The 14172-nt window shown below is 32.9% G+C and overlaps 1 protein-coding gene and 1 long non-coding RNA gene across 2 annotated transcripts; both read left to right on the top strand.

Annotated features, from left to right (window-relative positions):
- Positions 1-239: 239 nt before the first annotated feature.
- On the top strand, positions 240-7393 carry LOC134279782 (proprotein convertase subtilisin/kexin type 5-like; the record flags this gene model as incomplete). Its single annotated transcript, XM_062762178.1, has 4 exons — positions 240-422; positions 4101-4277; positions 4632-4799; positions 6932-7393. Coding segments are annotated over 4 exons (821 nt in total), but the record flags the coding sequence as incomplete, so codon positions are not given.
- Positions 7394-12146: 4753 nt separating this feature from the next.
- Positions 12147-13287, top strand: LOC134279781 (uncharacterized). The gene is made up of 2 exons (XR_009994759.1): positions 12147-12816; positions 13008-13287. It is a non-coding gene; the product is annotated as an uncharacterized LOC134279781 (long non-coding RNA).
- The last annotated feature ends 885 nt before the right edge of the window (positions 13288-14172 follow it).

Below are 14172 nucleotides of genomic sequence, written 5' to 3' on the forward strand. Positions count from 1 at the left end.
AAATATACATTTATTTTTCTTCATGACAGAACAGGCCTAGAGCACAACAAAAACATTTTTTTTCAGTAACTGAAATGAATGTTAAATATAACAGGCCTAGCTAGATATAATCTTTTCAAAAGACAAAATTGTATCAAATAAAAAAGATGGTAAAAACAATATGGTTCATCAATGAAATATAAAAACATGGACTATACTTTGAAGAAAAAAATAATTACACGTATTAATTTAAATTATAGATATATGTGAGGCAGGTTTTGAGCTGCAGAATAATACTTGCGCTGAGTGTAAAATAGGCTTCTACAAAAACATATCAAGTGCCAACACCACTGCTTCTATTGAGGAAAGATGGAACTGCACGGCCTGTGGTGGAAATTTGACCACCTTAAATAGAGGGACTGTATACGAAGAGGGCTGTATAGGTATCATCTTTTACTGGGAGCATCTAGATTTACAAAAAACAATTTCTTTCTGTATTCTCGTTTGAAATGTATGAATAATCTAAGCAAGAGATTGAACTGTCGTGCTTGTTTGATGATATACTTAATATGAACAAATCTTCTTCTTTCACGAAAAAAATATAAAGAAGACTCGGTTGTGAGAAAATATATTTTATAATGCGATATTCAAATAAATACAAGTATACGCAGTATTCAAATAAATTGTCAAAACGTTTGCCAAGATGATTTGCAAATAAATTAATCATCAAAATACTTATGAAAGATGAAAATATAAAATATTTTAATATGTTTTAGAACATTGCTTGGAAGGTAGTTTTTGGAATGGAAGTGCATGCTCGCCTTGTCCAGTGGGGGAATACAAAAACACATCCAGTAAAAACCTTTCACTTTCTTATGAACTGAGGTGGACTTGCACCCGGTGCGAAGGAGAGAACACCACATACCGTTCTGGCACAAATAAAGACGCATGTATAGGTAAAACAAGCAATCTCTGTTTATATAACATACAATATTCTGGACGTGTGATTATATAAGATTGTTTAATTATGTTCCCCAAACGAAGTTGGGGAACATATTGTTTTTACTCTGTTTCTTATTATTATGTTCCCCAAACGAAGTTGGGGAACATATTGTTTTTACTCTGTTTCTTATTATTATTATTATTATTATTATTATTATTTTTCTTCTCGGGAAAATTTTGTCCGCGAATGATCTTGTAAACTACACATCCGATTTAGGTGAAATGTTTTTAGGGTCAGTAGACATGTGTTGTAGATTTGCGGAATCAAGGTCATTTTGCGCGCACGTGCTTGCAAGAGCGCGCACGTGCAAAACATGAAATGACCAATATATAATGGATAAAACCGTAACTTTTTTATTTTTTGACAAAATGTTTTGAAACTCATAATGTAAAGAAATATTAGTTGTATGCACAAGATGACATGGTCAAAATAGCAAGATCGCACGCGCATGCACGTGCGCTTTGCTCTGATTGGCTGAAACTAAAGTCTCTATATCTTTCTTGTTTTTTGATAAAATCATTTGAAATTTTGAACATAGTCATACATTAGGGAGATCTACAGCTTGTAATACAAGAATTTTCATGAAAGCATGTGCATGCACATAAGCTTGCAAGAGCTCGCACGTGCAACATGAGAAATGTCCAACATAATTGATACAGACGTAACTATTTAAATTATTGATGAAATGCTTTGAAACTCATATCATAAATATATATTAGAAGCATAGACAAGATGACATGGTCAAAAAAGCAAGATTTCACGCGCATGCACGTGCGCTTTGCTCTGATTGGCTGAAACTAAAGTCTCAATATCTTTCTTGTTTTTTGACGAAATCCTTTGAAATTTTAAACATAGGCATGCATTAGGATATCCTACAACTTGATATATAGCAATTATCATGAAAACACGTGCATGCATGTGTGCTGCAATCTGATTGGCTGATACTTTAAATAGCCTATAACTCCCTTGGTTTTCAACTAAACAGGATGGGATTTGGAACATAGATAGATATAATGGACTTCTACAAGAAAGTGTGGTCACCATGCACATGCATACACGTGCGTGTATGTGTGCTGCAATCTGATTGGCTGAAACTTTAAACAGCTATAACTCCCTTGGTTTTCAACCAAACGGGGTGGGATTTAGAACATAGATAGATGTAATGGACTTCTACAAGAAGGTGGTCACCATGCTCATGTATGCACGTGCGTGCACGTGAAATGAGTAATAACAAATATACACTTGAATGAGCGTATTTCTTAATACTTTTGGATTAAATACTTTAATATTTAGTATATATTAAAATATATAGATTGTGTAGACAAGATGATATGGTCATTACGCAGATGCATTCAGAAGCGCGGGCGTGCAATGCTATATTTTAAATGAACTTGGTACACTTCTGTGTAAACGTTGTTAACGTCTCAAATGCATAGAGTTTGTCTTATTTAATGAGGTTTACAGGGGATATGGCACCAAAAGGGAGTTGGGGAGCGTTTGGGGAACATCTGTAACGGTCCCCGTTACAATTAGCACTAGTTATTATTATTTTTCTTCTTCTTCCTGGGTACTTTTTTGTCCGGGAGTGATCTTGTAAACTGTTCATCCGATGTAGGTAAAACATTTTAGGGTCATTAGACATGTTATGTAGATCTGCGGAATCAAGGTCATATTGCGCGCACGTGCTTGCAAGAGCGTGCACGTGCAACACGTGAAATGGCCAATATAATAGATATTGCCGTAACTTTTATATTTTTTGATTAAATGCTTTGATACTTATAATGAGAAGATATATTAGTTGTACAGACATGCTGACATGGTCAAAATAGCAAGATCTCGCGCGCATGCACGTGCGCTTCGCTCTGATTGGCTGAAACTTAAGTCTCAATATCTTTCTTGTTTTTTGACAAAATCTTTTGAAATTTTGAACATACTCATACACTATGAAGATCTACAGCACGATATATAAGAATTAAGGCATGCGCATGTACATGTGCTGCAATCTGATTGGCTGAAACTTTAAAAGGATATAACTCCTTTGGTTGTCAACCAAACAGGACGGGATTTAGAACATAGATAGACATAATGGATCCCTACAAGAAGGTATGGTCATCATGCACATGCATGTACGTGCGTGCACGTGAAATGAGTAAATTTAAAAATGCACTTGAATTAGCGTATTTTTTAAACTTTTGAATTGAATGCTATAATATTAAGTATATTAAAATATATAGATAGTGTAGACAAGTTGACATGGTCATTACGCACATGCATTCACATGCGCACGTGTGAAAAGCTGTACTTTAAAGATACTTGGTATACTTCTTGGAAAACGTTGTTAAAGTCTAAAATGCATAGAGTTTGCCTTATTTAATGAAGCTCACAGGGAATATGGCACAAAAATGGAAATGGGGAGCGTTTGGGGAACATCTGTAACGGTCCCCGTTACAATTAGAACTAGTTTTTTCTAGAATTTCCTATAAAGCTCTTTGTAGATAACAAACAGTAATCACGTCAAATGTCTATTTCAACATTAAGAATCGGTAAGAGCAAACACTGACCTCCAAAAACATCAGAGGTGGGATCATGTGTCATAAATGAGTAATTATCCCCTGTCGACATTAGTTATTTATCTAACGATGGATTGTATTTGCAGGCAAGGTCATTGTGTAGACCAAAGGATTTGCGAAATGAATACTTTAAATAATACTATTGATATATTTTTTGTTTCATCATCTTAATATTTGTTCATAGCTTACATCGTTTTAGAATATTTTTGTACGTAGAGACTACTCAAGATTGCATTAAGAATCAACTAGGGGACATAATCCCCATAGACAGGTGATAAAGGTACCAGTATATCGCTATATAATTTGGGGAAGTTGACAGTAGAGAAGTTACAAATAGTACCATTCACCACTAAAGATCATACCATTAATGCATTTTTCTACAGGAAAATACATGTACGAGTATTTCCAAATGATGAAAGCCAAAACAAACAATATCAGAATATAAGTATTGCAATGCGGATGTAAAAATTAAATCACCTTGGTGTACATACAATGTAGATGTTTTTGTGAATGTCACCCGAGTTAAAAGCTCTTTGCTGTTATTTCAGAGCATTGCGAAGAAGGACTCTACTTGGCTGACAATGGAACATGTGTTCTTTGCGACATTGGATATTTCAAAAACACCTCAAGTAAAAATGTTACGTTAAGTGAAAATTTAAGATGGAACTGTACTAAGTGTCCGAATGGTAAAACTACAAGCGCACTTGGATCCCTTGAATGCGTGGGTACGTCCTTGGGGGTTATCTATGGAAATATTACATACTAGTACATGTATAATACATTTCAGTTCAAACTCGGAGTTGCTGCGTACTTACTTTATGAATATATATACATTTAACACCGGCAAAGTTCAAAGAAACTGTCATTATAATAACTCAGTCCTTCTTGAAGAAACAGTTTAGTATGTTTTCTTAAAAAAAATATTCCAGTACATGAATTAAAGATATGACAAAAATGATTTAACATGAAAATTAACTGCATGCAATATAAAAAGGTCTAAGTTAAAAAGATTTCATTGCTGACTTAATGATACCAAAAGAACTGGTATTCAAAAGTTAATAAGTACTTTTTTCCTCCAGAAACTTGTAAGAAGGGTGAAGAATACAACGAAACAACAAAATCATGTAAAAAGTGCAAAATAGGCACTTACAAGAACCTCACTGGAAGCCACATTAAGTGCTTTGTTTGTCCAGCAAACTACACAACTAGACAACCGGGGAAAACTAGTCTAAATGATTGCAAAAAAGGTTAAAAATTTAATTCAATTCTTAAGATAGAGAAAACTGGTAAAATTTTGAAACCAAAGTGTCTCAAGAAATTGGAACACATACTTTGACCCCCCCTTTCGTTTTAGAAAAAGGTACATGTTATAGATATAGGATCTCCCATGGTTTGTGGTTTGATATGATTTTTATCCAACGAGTTGTTGTGTTTTCTATCCCCGAGCCATGGCGAGGGGATAGAAAACACACAACGAGTTGGATAAAAATCATACAATGAAGCGCATTGAAGTGGTAAAATTCTCCGTTTGGATGAAAAGTTCTGAGTCATGTTTTGAAGGTCAATTATAACATAATGACACGCCCATATTTTTAGAAACGAGAAAGTAATATTCGTCGTAGTTTTAGGACATCCCATTCTTCGCGACAAGCATCATGAGTTGCACTGAAATGGAGCTTTAAAAAAAATAGAAGAGGGAGTTAGATACTCCCCGCTTCTGTTAAACACAAATTGCAACGAATATGTACATATTTTTGAACTTATCATGTCTATTGAAGTTACTACAACACATGTTTTGGTCGAACACGTGTTTACTCGGTGTTTATTTAGATCCTCAATTTGATTGGCTATTATATTTATGGAAAACCTGTTCTACAGGTATTTGAAGAAACAACTTGACCGTTTTATCAATTTCTAAAGAAATGGGCGTGTCAAAAGATGACAATAAACACTCTAAATATAGCTCAAAACGTTCCATTCGAACGGAAAATTTTACCACTTCAATGCGCTTCATTGTATCAAACCACAAACCATGGGAGATTCTTTTTATCACATATTTTCGTTCACTATAACTGTGTATTTTGTCTTTATTTCTAATTCAAAATACCTCGAACCAAATAACGTAATAAATAATATTGCGCTGTATGAAATAGATCGTACAAAAAAAAAAAGAAGGAAAATATTTTACATTTATTTTTTTTTTTTAATTCATGAATAAAAAATTGTTAAAGAATATCAAATAAAGTGAAATTTGACAAATTAAGTCATTTTCTCCATCATGCACATGTATTTGTTTAAATACATTACGTAACGCGGCGTAGGAATACATAGTGTTGATACGAAAACGATATCACATGAGCTATATCAACGGGATAAAGGTGAAAATATGTGATAAAATGAGATATAGAATCATGAAACATATGGTGATAACGAACAGTATTTATGATCAAAAATCCATAAAACGGTGCAAAATAGGAGCAGAGCAAACGTGGACCTCCAAAACATCAGAGGCGGGATCAGGTGTCATGTAGGTATTCAGCATCCCGGCCCTGCCGACCGTGAGCTCTTGATCATGGTCGAGAAATAACGGAAAAATCCGTCGCCAATTCAGTTTATAAATAATGGACTAACAATTACCCAGTAGTATGAAAAATGTCAGTTGAACGAGACTGCTCATACTCTTTATCAACTTGTGTGTCAATAATTTACCTAGAGCTCTGTTTAGAAATTGTTCATACGTAGAGCATGCTTTTGCTTATCGAATCAACTGAAATATATAAACTCCATATGTTGGTGATGAAGGTATATTGCTGCATAAGTAATGGAAGTTCAAGATTGAAATATTAACGACATCACGTTTATCAGAAAGCTTGGTTGTGAGATCACCATTAACGGTTTTTTCAGTCAAATATCCATATGAAGCAAATGTGTCGGACTTCGTGGTATCTTTTATCTCAAGCTCGCCAGGAATATATCGGGTCGACATATGAATGGAAATTACTAGTGTTAATTGAAACTCTGTCGTTTGTTTTTTTTTTAATGTAGAGTTGAAGGCTACAGCAAGTATTTTCTTCTTTTCACGCATTAGATTTTGCACAAATTCTGCTTCATATGAATACAAAAATAGGTCTTATAATAACGGGACGCACTTGGCACCTATGGAAATTCCAATAGATTGATGGGAAGACCTCCAAAAACAACACAGATATTGTCAATCACGTTGTTTTTATTCAAATCATCAGTAAGGATAAGATTACCGGTAAATATAAGAATGGGGCAAAACCAATTTCTCTTAGAGTGTTTTTTTTTTTTGTTTAAAAATGTTGCAATATTTGAAGAGTTTAAGAGTTTAACGCATTTGAGGATTCGTTTATTTCAGCCGATTGCAAGTGTCCATGTGACAGAGTCCATCCAGTAAGAAATTATACAAGTGCAGAACTGGCGCAGGTGATACATACGATGAAGAAAGAGCTGGAAGTCAACAAGGCAAAGTTATCGTCTGAGCTGAGGAAGAAGATCAGCGTTATGGACAACCGCCCGTCTGCTCGATCTCTGGGAGCGGTTGGTGTCGCCATTATCTCGGTCGTTTTTATATTCCTATTTGTATTGGACTCGATTGTACTCTTGAAGCACTTGGTCAACGCCATAAAGAATTGCTTTGCTAGAAACTGAATGTTTTACTAAAACACGCCAGATTTCAAAAATGAGGTGGGAGAACGATGTTTTGTGGTTTAACTGTATACCATGTTTCTGTAACAGAGCCCATTGCTCTGGAAGTACTAGTACTCGATGAGAGTTATTTTTAAACTTTGACTTGACGTCAAAATCGGTTTTTTTTAAATTTATACCAAAGAAAACAAATATGTAAATCAGTTTATATTTTATTACAAAAACAATCTAAATGTTGGCACTTGGGATCAACAACTGACAACCATTAAAGAGAACTGCTAAAACATAAATTTGCTAATTAATACATATGCAACTACATAAAACATAAGCAAACTAACATCCCCTTAAATCTTGGGGATAAGAAATAAAAAATTTTACTATAATTTTTTATGAATAGTCCAATTTGAATAAACATAATCTAATTGTTAACCCCATGGCAAACAGTTTTTGGAGAGTGGCGGGGAAGGTGGTGGATAGCTTTGTAAAATTACAGATTCACGATGCTGCCAGCCATAGGGTCATTATCAGAAAGAGGCTGGGTATTTTCCCTCCGAAACTTTGGTCATCTATGGGGCGCCCGACGGGGAAATTTTCCACTACGGGGCCTCATTAAGGAAAATGAAAAGTGTTTATTTGTTTACCTGGTATAAACTCAGTTTATACCTTCATAAACTTTAATTTATACCAAAGAAAACAAAATTTGTAAATCTGTTTATATTATTACAAAACAATCTAAATGTTGGCCCTTGGGATCAACAACTGACAAGCAATGAAGATAACTGCTAAAACATAAATTTGCTACTTAATACATACGCAACTACATTATACTACCTGAAGCAAACTAAAATCCCCTTCTATCTTGGGGGATAAGAAATAAAAAAATTTACTATAATTTTTTATGAATAGTCCAAAAACAGTGTCAGCTGTTGTCCCCAAGATGATATAGTAATTTTCCCTCCGAAACTTTGGTCATCTATGGGGCGCCCGACGGGGAAATTTTCCACTACGGGGCCTCATTAAGGAAAATGAAAAGTGTTTATTTGTTTACCTGGTATAAACTCAGTTTATACCTTCATAAACTTTAATTTAAAAATACATTTACTATATATAATACATGCAGATCATTGAATTTTAGTGACATCTCATTTTCGCAAGTTGTCATTATGTCTTTTTTAGGCTTTCTAGTCGCTTTTGCATGAGTTCAATTTTCCCCATGCTCGAACTTGCCATTTAATTAAGGAATGTTTTGAAGTTTTTTGTGTGTGAATAATTGGTGTGTAAATCACACAGACTTGCCACGTAGGCATATTTCATGAAGCGTGCTAGTTTTGTTGATTATTCACATATAAAAATCTCTGAGTTTCATTTCATCGAATAAGCCGATATTCATGAAAGCATCGAAATCTAGTGTATATGTATATTTTTTAGCAAAGTATGAGTGAAGTTTCTCTCTCAAAGATTATATAGATGTCCTTTATGTACTTAAATCATTAAAATGTTTCGGAATTTTATTTCATGTGGTTCTACATACGGTCAAGTGATAAATATAAATAATGGATATATCGAAAAGTAATCAATCTCAAAAATGAATTGAAATATCACAGATCCAGAGCAGTGTTTACACGGACTTCCTAAACGACGGAGGTAGAATCAGGTGCCATAAAGAAATAAGCATCCCTTTCGACCGGTCACACCCGCTGTGTGCCCCTAGTAACGAGAGAAACGAGAATTTGTAGGCATAATGACTTAACATTAGGTTTTAAAAACATCAGTCATTTTTCGACTAAATGAAACTGTATTTGCTGACTATTGTCTCGTCCAAAGAACTAGCGAAATGGAGACTTGTTGATTTTCTTGTTTCTTCGGGCGTAATAAGTTTTCAGAATTTGTGCCTTATCCCTTTGTAATTAAATTACAATAAAATATGTTCAAATCTTGTTTCTTCAACTTATTTGCCAATAGCTTCCTTCGTTTTAGAAATCGTTCCTTTATCGAGCATGCTTTTGAATCAAATGGGAGACTTGAGCCCCTTTTTAGGTGATAACGTTATATTGCTACATAGGGAAGTGTTAGCGATCGAGAATTTGAAGTCATCACGTTTATTGAAAAGTTTTTCTTGCTAGATTATCATTAACATTTCTTTTAAAAAAATATCCAAATGTGAAACAAATATGTAAAACTCTGGCATTTATTTTTATATCAAGTCAATAATATATCGAATCGATATGTATCGATACATGTATTTTTAATTGTTCATTATAGTAAACGTCGTCGATATATCAATATATCGTGTTCAATGCCATTGCAAATTTTTCTTCTTCTCATCTGTAAGGTTAAGAATAAGTTTTGCTTCATATATAAATATTTTTAAAAGGGACTGATAATAACGGGGAGCAATTGCATGATACCCATTGGATCGAATTCTTACAGGTTGTTGGAAGACCCGATTTACAAAAGATCTTACGACATAGAACCAAAACTTCTGTTGATTGTAAAACTTTGTGAAATAAGTAAGTCTCTTTAAAATCTCTATAGTACAGAAAGTGTCTATATGTTCCTTTTAAAATCATAAAAACAATATTAAATTAAAGGTACTTGGACACAGATTTGAAGTTAATTTTTTCTGTATAATATCACGAATTATATATTTTAATAGCATTTCACACAAAAATCAATTAAAAATCTTATTTCATTTAAAAGTTATTAAAACTTTTAAGTTTTTGGCGGGTTTGATTGACACATCCTTTCACTTTCACAATTTTTAACTTTATTCTTAATCCTTAGGAAAAGTGGCAATCTTGTTGTGTATTAATGAGAAACATTAAAACTTAAATCCGGAAAATAATTTTATTTAGAGTAAAAATCTCAGAAAGCAAAACTCCTTCACAAGTATTGTCATTCCGTTGTGTACAGAGTTTAGCAAATCGAGCACACTCGTGTTATGTACACAGTTTTTGTAAACAGCGCGAAAGCTTTGTTATTGTTTGGTGTTTTGATTCACCGGGTGCGTTTAAACGCCAAAGTCTGCTCACAACAACTACACGGACTGACAATATATTGTGTGTTTGTTTTGCTTTCGAACATGTCTACTCTGAATTTTCTGGATTATAGTTTTAATACTTTTCATTAATAAACAACAAGAATGTCAATTTTCCTAAGGATTAAGAATAAAGTTAAAATTTGAGAAAGTGCAAAGATATGTCATCAAACGCGCCAAAAAAATTTAAATTTTAATAACTTTTAAACGAAATAAGATTTTTAACTAATTTTTGTGTGAAATGCTATTAAAATATATAAGTCGTAATATTATAGAAAAAATATTAACTTCAAATCTGTGTCCAAGTACCTTTAAATGTAAATTAGAAAGTTATACATGTATCAGCAGAACTAAATTTTGGTCTTAGTCGTAATTTTTTAGGCCACATAATGTTGTCATATAGAAACTAAAGTATTCTTTCAAACATCATCTTCAGATTACATGTACTTGTGTGTACAATAAGATTTTTTAACAAAATAATTTTGCAAATGACTAATATCAAGAAAATTCAGTTGACGAGATCACTTTATTTTTGTTTGGTAAATCTACTGTCTTTGATGTCAAACGGCATAGTTTTCAATTTATCGTGCCGGAGAATGGTTGTATGAAAATTTGAAAAGTCCTACTCTTTCATGTTATTGATTTTGCTTTAATTTTGTGAATTTCAACCTCCTAAAAGTTTCTTGGAGTTTTTCAGTATCCACATCTGATTTACACCATTCTCAAATACACTTTGCAGAGTTTCTCCTTCATTGATGTTTATAGTTGACTAAAGTGTAAATAATGAGGATTGGCAGAGCATTTGCTCGAACCCTCTTGGTTTCTTTTAGTAATTTTTTTTATATAAAGTTTAGGAATCCTGGATAGGTATGGTAATTTAAATCCATTTGGGTTTTTAAGAATGTTAAAAATATTAAAAATTGACATTTGATTTGGAAAAATGTTCTCCGCAGCAAGGAAGCCATGGGTTTAGTTGGTAAAAGTTGGCGTTGTTCATATTTTATAGAAAATGGGCGAATTAGAAGAGCAAAATGCTTATTGTACGTAAAAAAGTGAAAATTTTAATGTCAGCTATACAAAATATTCTATAATATTCATTCAACATATACTTTAAGTAAATATTAGAAAATAGAAGTATCTCTCGAAGATTGAAGCTAATTGTCAATAAAATAGCAAACATAAACTAGAGAGAGATGAATCATTTCTTCATGCTACAATACATACATGTACTAGTATTTGCTACCTGAAATTTTGCTCAAAGGAGGCTTAAAACTGTGGATTCTTTATTTTAAAAAAAAATGCTAAGACCCACTTATAACACTAACACAACAATTGCATCTTTCGTGAAATATTTGAAGTCAATTAAGTCAAGAGTTGTATAAAAAAAAATATAATTTTAATTTTAATTGTAAATTTAATAATATTTTTAAAAAGAGACATATCATAGTTGTTAGCTTGGTCATCTCGAAGTTAACCTTGATGTTATGGATTTTTATTTCTTTAGTGAAAAACTCAAAAAATAGCATTGTTTTGTTTTGTTGGTATGTTTTTCATCATTAAAAATGTTTTGTTTATAATAGTTTTCATACCTTTCAATGATAAGATCTGAGATCTTTACTCTTTTGATACTACAATCACAAATTGAATGACTCATTCATGTATCGGTATTTGAAACTTTAGGTATTTTGCATATCTAGTTATACTTTCATTGAAAATAAGCTATATAAAAATATTTTTTCCGTTGATTGCAATAGCAATCTCACCTTTCGCTATCTTCTCACCATCGCCAATTTTTGTTTATTTTGAAAAATATAAATGATTGGTATCTTAACATATATCGAAAGACGTGAAACGTCCGTTGTTTATCGTTCCAATAAAATCGGGAACATCCCATACCTGTCAACTCTCCCGAATTTATCGGGAGTCTACCGATTTTTAACCATCCCTACCGACTGTCTACCGATTTTTTTTTAAACTGCCGTTTCTACCGATTTTGAAAAATTCCGGATTTTTTTACCTACTTGGGTTCGTAAAATACCGACTAGTCAACACAAAAATGGAGGCCATGCAGTGTTTATATCGGTAGCTAATCTGTTTATTGCCACTGATAACAGGTAATCAACAAGGTGTCAACTGTGCTAGCAGATGTAATTGCAGTTGTAATTGCTCCTTATTCTCATTAAAAGTGTATATTATCAAAGACAGAGATGCCAGATGTGGAAATTTTTACAGAACATGACGGTAAAGAACGATATGGAAGTACTTGATACTTTGCTGCAAATAAGTTTACAAGTGCCTAAGATAAAACTATTACTCCATAAACAATACAGTGATCAGGAAAGGTGTGGCTACAGTACTCTATTATTAATTTAACAAGGAGAGGGAAACAATTTCATGGAAGCTAACATAAATGTTCAGAGTCAGCTGAAGATTTCCCAACAGATTTTGAGATTCAATGACTTAGTAAATCCTGCATCAAGATATAACAGCCCCTGAAACTACAGAGCAACAAGACAGTGTCTTTAGAAGACTTCTTTAAATTTACAAAGCTAAACAGGGTAATGTATTTCTAAATTGAAATTAAAATAAGCACATTAGAACATTACTAAAATAAAGTATTATATTTAAAAATTTTGATATATGTTATGAGATTAAAAGAAAAAAAAAATACAGGGTATTTCATTCATACTATATTACACATTATTTTAAGAATGTAAGCATGAAGTTTTGACAATTATTTCAATTTCAGATCTTTAAATCAAGGATACAACTCATGTCCCTTAGACTTAGTGAGAAAAATCCATTCATCCATCTATTAAAAGCTTGAAACTCAAGACTGTCTGCAGAACTTTATTAATTTTTCTAATTGCCAAGTTAAACTACAACATTTGCCATGAATATTATTTAAATGATGCTCTTATGGACTGGCAGAATAGATAGTGAACATAAAATTTTATAATTTCAAAATTAATTCACATTGTACAAGTTTCTAAACAATGTATGAATAAACAGTAAATTTTATGAATTAATGATGGTGTTAATATTAATATTAATAAAGTTTTATCTTGTTGTTTATTTTTGTTCTATAAAACAGTGAAACACGCGATGACTTTTTGTATTTGCAAAAGGTCGTCGCGCGTTTTCTCTCCCGAAAAATTTTGGCCATGTTGACAGGTATGAGTCATCCCATATGTTGCACTTATGATGTTTTAATTAATTGATGTACATGCAGTTGTCAAGTAAATTATTATTTTCTGTCACTCTCATACGTATTCACAAATTATTATTACCTCAAGGTCTATTGCTTTTGCACCCTTTAACGTACCCCCTCATAGAAACAGATAGACAGACGGACAGTGCAACAGTAAAAAGCCCAGGTGTTATTTTTTTTCACTTGTACAGTGAAAATAAACGTTATGGTAAATTAACTAATTTTTTGTCGGAGTAAATCCTTTCTAAGTTGAACAATGCGCTTAGCGTTTGTTTATAGAACGGTCAAAGTTTGTATACATGTACATGTAATTACGTAGTATGAGGGATATACTATAATATAGTACTTGTACTGTTCATTTCATTGACTTAATGCAATTACACAAAGGTTTGTTGAACAGGATGCATACATGTACATATCACGACAAATCATTGTGTTACTGGGTATTAATTAATACACGAAGTTTCATGTAATGAAAAGCCTGTGTGTATTTTGTTTGTTTGCTGATCGAGCATAGAACACTTTACAGCCGTCTGGGAGAGCGTGGGAGCAGGTATTTGGGATATGTCTGCAAGGCAGAGTTGATTCGTCAAGCATTACATTGGCCTGTCATACTTGACCTACTAGAAAAACAGGTAAATACAAATTCGTAATATACATAGGTGTGTCAGTGGTGAACTTTAAATAAAACCGTTCTATACTG

The sequence above is a fragment of the Saccostrea cucullata genome, unplaced genomic scaffold (genome assembly GCF_032062105.1).
Source record: "Saccostrea cucullata isolate Sc308-1 unplaced genomic scaffold, CSIRO_AGI_Scuc_v1 ctg699, whole genome shotgun sequence".
In the NCBI taxonomy this organism is placed as follows: Eukaryota; Metazoa; Mollusca; class Bivalvia; order Ostreida; family Ostreidae; genus Saccostrea; species Saccostrea cuccullata.